At 49.1% G+C, this 6,000-nt stretch overlaps 1 protein-coding gene across 1 annotated transcript in view; it reads right to left on the bottom strand.

The window, feature by feature from the left end:
* Nucleotides 1-2,492: 2,492 nt before the first annotated feature.
* Nucleotides 2,493-6,000, bottom strand: part of Lars2 (leucyl-tRNA synthetase 2, mitochondrial) — an 82,036-nt gene continuing 78,528 nt past the window's right edge. Inside the window, exons 19-20 of the mRNA XM_051203011.1 lie at nt 5,574-5,701; nt 2,493-3,650 (exon numbers count right to left, since the gene is read on the bottom strand). Of these exons, the coding sequence (XP_051058968.1) occupies nt 3,471-3,650; nt 5,574-5,701 (308 nt within the window). The 3' untranslated portion in view covers nt 2,493-3,470. The remainder of the gene's footprint in view (nt 3,651-5,573; nt 5,702-6,000) is intronic.

Genomic DNA, 6,000 nt, shown 5'->3' with positions numbered 1-6,000 from the left:
AAACTGGACACCCTGACTCGGAAGATAAAGTACTACAAGAGGCCTGATTCATGTGTATCTTCACAGCATCATACTGTCGATTTCTTCATTCACTTGGTATCCCAGGAGGCTTCAGACACATCACCTAAGCTCCCCAAAGCTGGGATTATAGGTATGCAGTACCACACTGGATTGACATTATACATATTGACATTTTTCTGTTGCTAGAATGCTTGATGGCAAAGAGAAGAAAATATAAAATTATAAACAGAAGGAAATACCCTCACACAATGATTTGTGGTGCTGGAGAAATAGCTCAGTACTTAAAAGGACTTGCTGGTCTTACAGTAGACTCAGGCTCAGTTCCCAGCACCCACATAGGTGGCTCACAACTGTAGTGGCATCTTGTTTTGCCAGTGAACTTGCAGTGATGGCCACATCCTAGGGGCAGACGCGATGTGCAGATGTGACCCCTTAAAAGGAAGAGGAGGGGCTGGCTCACTCTCTTGGGTTGTGGTCAGAGCACAACCTGGAGCCAGCCCTTCCTCTAATTGCAGGAGATCCAGCACCCTCTTCTGCATGCATATGCTATACAGACAGACAAGCTGGCAACATGCATAAACACAAATGTAAAGCGATGGTGGTGCATGTCTGAAATCCCTGTACTCAGGATGAGGCAGGCAGGAAGGACAACCTGGCTGTAGAGCGAGGCTGACTCAAAACAAAAGGTTAGGATCACATTGTCTAAGGTACCTTGCTTTTAGTTATGAGAAAATTTCCATGTAACAATTTTAAAGTGTCTTTGCTTGGCTGCCGTCTCTTTCACTGAATGGGTGATCATGTCTGTAATGACCTGTTCTCTGAAGGAGGGTATTCTGGCTGGGTGAGGAATGCCTGGCAGTGTACCACCACAATTAGTGTTTTGGTCTTGGGAGTCAGTTTCATTTTCTTTGGCAGAAGCCCACTCTGGCAGGATCCACGTAGGACTCAATCTTTTTTGCTCACAAATTCTCTTCATCCACTTCCCCAAAGAAATAACCTTTGTCCACTTGGAGCCTGGATCCCCTAGGAGCTATCAACCTTTATCCTAGCCCTAAGGGACAAAGCCCAGGCTCCTGTCTCTCACCAAACAACCATCTGCCCCGGAAGAGTAGGGCACCAGTGCAGTGGTTTCCCAGACTTGAGATTGACTAGTTTGCCATGAGGGAGGCCCAGCCAGACTGCTGGGAAGGCTGACATTTCATCACATTGTCACACATTGAGAAGGTCACTTGGGTAAAGGCCCCGTGACACAGCAGGGCAGCATTAAGATAAGCCACACATGAGTTTACACCTGCCTCTACATAATAGCTTTGAGAACTAGGCAAATTACTGACTCTGAGTCTCGTGGGTTTTTGCTGTTTTGTTTTCATATTCACGAGAATAATTCCTACCCTCCAGGGTTTTGTGGAAACTGAGATAATGAGTTTCTGACTCAGATCACACCCCACCCCATGCGCTCACCCACAGGGAGCAATTTTCTGTCCAATCGTTCCTCATATCCACTTTCTCCTACGAAGTTCCGATGAGCTCATGTTTCCAAGTTTCATCTTCTTGGAGAGAATGTTCTCCAACGCCCATTGTATCAGCCCAGCAGCCTACACACTTTACTGGTCCAGTGCTTGGGACAGATAACACCCAACCAGAAGGCTACTGGGCTCATTCCTGGGGAATACAAAAACAGCTAAAAGCCCTGGCCCTCCCTCCACATGCTCCTGTGTGTCATGGGACGGTCACTTGTTGTCAGCTGGGATTTCCTCTTAAACCAACTCTCCAGGTTGTGACTCTGCCTTCCTTTCTGGTCCCAAATCTCTCCCAAATCTACTTCCTCATGGTACTGGGCCAAACTCATCCGAGGTAAGATGAAAATAATGGAGAAAGGACTGGGTAGAAATTGTGGCTCGGAAACACTCATTAATCCAGTGCTTTCAAACTTCGCTTCTATTGGGGCCTCTGGTAGTTTTTCTTTGAGGCAGAGTCTAGCGTAGCCACAGATAGGTTTAAACCCATGATCCTCATGCCTCCCACATGCTGGGATTACAAGTGTGCTACCACAGTTTTCTTGATAGAACTTCTTTTGCTTTTTTTTGTGTTGGGGATGGAACCTTGGACCTTGCCAACCTAGGCTTGTACACTACCACTGAGCTCTATATATACCCTCAGCAGCCTGACTTGTGAAAAATGTTTAAATCTTTTATGATGACTACAGTTAAATTACAACTTCTAGGCATGGAAACTCAAGGCCCCGTGCATGAGCCTCTCTTGCTCATGGACTTGGATGAGCACAGTCTGTATGGAGTGTGGGTTCAAGGTGACACACCATAGGTATTCCAGGGAGGTGATACAGACCCAGGGCCTGTGATGGTGGAGGACACTGGTCTGCTACCAATTGACCCTTAGAACTGGAATATAGGGCTGTTCCAAGATCACAGACATGTCTCAAAGAGATATGCATTATGACATTAAAAGGCATCTGAATGGTAGGAGACAATGACAGCCACCTCTGGGTGACATCAGATTACAGATACAGAGCTTCGGCATTCTGAGATGGCTAGGTTCTTCGGTCCAACCCTCAACTAAGTATTGAGCCTTTCTTTGCTCAGGCCATGTCCGTGAGAGCCCTTTACTGATGACTCTCTTTAAGTTACTGGTGAGCTGGCTCTACTCCTGGCCATCTCCTAAACAGCTAAAACATAGCAGCTTGGGCACAGGAGGGCATCTACTCCTCTTTGATGAACTTGCTTTTGTTAATGGCATCCTGGGGGCCAAACTGATAACGATAGTATCACCCACGTGAGCCATCCGGGGTTCAAACCCCTGCTGGGCTGTGATGCACCTCGTGACAGCTTCACCCACCAGAGAGCACACTCTACACACTGAAACAGTGGCTATGGCACAGTCCTTCTGTTTGGGCTCGTAAGTGGGGTCCTTACGTAAGTGGGGTCAGACTCGGAACGGGGACACCCAGCTGGAGCGGAACAGACCTGCGTGACACAGATGAAAGGTGGTGGACAGACGCCAGTAGCCATGTCCAGGCCCTCAAGTGAGGCACGGAGCATATACTGAAGGGTTTTATCTATCCTGTAAGCCAAGCCCAGCCAGCGCCTTCCTTCGTACACCTGATCATCGTGCAGCTCCTGAGCCTAATGGTTCCTCTGGTCTACACGGCTTCTGGAGAAGTATCTGAGGCAGTTCCAGAGGTAGGTGCTTGCCAGCCTTGCTTTTCTCCTTGTTCCCATCCAGCAGCATCTCCGGTAGCTTCACACCCTGAGTGGGAGTGGGGGGCGGGGTCACAGGTCCTAGGTTCAGGCCTCAGCGCAGGACACAGGTCCCTGCTGACTGCAGTCTGTCCTGGCACAAAGGTCAATGTCCCTGATGTCTGCCTTTTCTCTTTTCCTAAGCTATCACCCTTTCCTTGATCTGGACAGAGACAGGGGGTCCTTGAAGCCCTGTCACTCTTGCACCAGGAAGTTGATGAGGGCAGTCCTGGGGGAGAGGAAGGCCTTCTTGATGCTTCTTCCCTGCAGCAGCCTGACGCCCAGCTCACTCTGGAGAACAAATTCATGGACCTTGTCCTGGTCCTGGGCAACCTGCTGGGGCACAGAGATCTTGCCACAGGCCTTGTTGTTGATCTGAGAAGGAAAAGAGAAGAGAGGGTTAGGAGAGTCCACAGGGAGGCAGGCTGTGAGGGTGCTCCGACTCCTGTGAGGGTGCTCCGACTCCTGTGAGGGTGCTCCGTCTCCTGAGCCAGGTACTCTTTCTAAATATGGGCTTCCTGTGTTCCATGTGTGGCACAGGTACAATGGGGCCAGGCTTGCTGGTCAGCCTTCATGGATTTGCTGTTTCTCAGCCTCCAGGGTGGATGTGAAGCTGGCTGGCACTTTCCACAACACAAGCTCATTTTGTTTATTGTTTTTTCCGAGACAGGGTGTCTCTGTGTAGCCTTGGCTGCCCTGAAACTCACTCTGTAGACCAGGCTGGCCTTGAACTCACAGAGATCCTCCTGCCTCTGCCTCCCTCGTGCTGGAATTAAAGGCGTGTGCCACCACTGTCTGGCCTCTTTCCTTCTTTTAAGCTTTTCTGTCCCTCTGGGCTTTAAGCTCCATGAGGATAGGAACTCTGCTGCCCCACTGGATTTTTTGGTTTTGTTGAGTAATGTCTTATCACGTATCTAGAGATAGCATCAAACTCACAGTGGTCCTCCAGCCTCCGATTCCCGAGTGCTGAGATCAAAGAGTAAACCACTGTGCCTGGCTTTTGTTTGATTTTGTATCCCTGGAACCTAGCACCATGCCTGGCCTAGAGTGAGGACTGTATGTGGGTGAAGTAAGTCACTTTTTTCTGAGTCTGTAGGAATGGTGTAGCCTCTCATAAGATAATCACATTTGGGTGTAAACAACCCGGTTCCACTCTGCTTGCCATCCGGAGGAGGATCAGGGGAAAGCCTTCCCTGGTCCCTTCACCTTCTGCCGCTGAAGCCATTAGCAGATGTCCCTAGAAATCTGTCTTACAATAAACAAATCATATCTGCACAAAGGGAAACCTACAGGGACCTAGGTTTTGCATAAAAGTTTAAAGGGAACAAAACAAACTATTCTTGCTGGGCCTGGTGGTACAGGCCTATTAATTCCATATTCCTTGGAGGCTGAGGCAAGAGGATCAAAGCTCAAGGCCAGCGTGGGTTTTAGGTCCAGCTTAAGGTCAGTTTGATCAGCTTACTGAGATCCTGTCTTAAAGTAAAAAAATAATAAGAGGGCCGGGAATGCAGCTTAGCAAGACACCACTTGCCTAGAATGCTCTGGGCTCCAGGTTCAACCCCAGAACCTAAAAACAAAATAAAACAAAAACTTGAACCTTGAACTTCCCTCCAACATTACTCCTATATTGAAAGTGGTCAGTTTGCCGAGAGAGAGAGAGAGAGAGAGAGAGAGAGAGAGAGAGAGAGAGAGAAGAATTTATGTAACTTTACTGAAATATGTTTGACAGAGGCATCACATTTTTAAATTTTATTTTATGTGAGTGGGTGGTTTCCCTGCATGTATATACCTGCGCACCACATGCATGCCTGGAGCCAGTGCAGGCTAGAAGAGGGCAGCAGAGCTCCTGGAAATGAGCTCACAGATGGTTGTGAGCTACTACATGGGAGCTGGGAATCGAACTTAGGTCTTCTGGAAGAGTATCCAATGCTCTTAACTACCGAGTCATTTCTCCAGCCCCACAGAGGTATTCTTTGCTGACAGATGTTACCATCTATGTGTCTCCCCGTCCCGCTGCCTTAAACCTACCCAGATGCTAATGAATGCAGCTGGCAGACACTGAAGCCATTGAGGCAGATCTGGCTGGTATTTCCCCTTTCTAGTCCTTCCAGGCCTTAAGAGTTGAAGCTTATATGCTTCTGGGATATAGTGACGGAGCAGAGAAGGGAGTACAGGCCTCTGTGCTGTGGGCTTGGTCAAACGGAAGGGCTGGTTTGGGGGCTTGGTTCGTGGGTCACTGGTAGAAGAGGGATAGTCTGTAGACCACGGTCTAGAGCTGCGGCTGTGGGTGGCACTTACCAGGACGGCCATCTGCACGACTTCAGGCTGCTGAAGGAACTGTGAGTCCACAGTGGGCCAGGCCTGAAGCATCACACCAGCATTCCAGTCATAACTGTCACAGAGCTTGCTTGGCACCAGCGCCAGGCCTGCAACACCAAAGCACAGAAGGTCAGGCCACTCAGCACACACGTCGGTGGGGTGGGGTGGGGGGCGGGGGTCAGGGTGCAAGGCTGTGCCCTTGGCTTACAGCCTTTTGAGAAATCAAGGATGCCGTAACGTGACTTTTTCCATGAGGTTGTGGACTGGCCACTCTGATACTGCCAGTGCCTTCGGTTTTGTTGGCTTGTCTTGGGTTCTTGTGCCAGTATCAGACAGAGATGTCTCATGACTGTTAAAACTTTTTCCTATTTGACACTCTTATGACTGTACGGCTGATCAATGGGGT

The sequence above is a fragment of the Phodopus roborovskii genome, unplaced genomic scaffold, assembly GCF_943737965.1.
Source record: "Phodopus roborovskii unplaced genomic scaffold, PHOROB, whole genome shotgun sequence".
Lineage (NCBI taxonomy): Eukaryota > Metazoa > Chordata > Mammalia > Rodentia > Cricetidae > Phodopus > Phodopus roborovskii.
The sequence above is the reverse complement of the archived record's forward strand: the minus strand, read 5'-3'. Positions and strand labels throughout refer to the sequence as shown.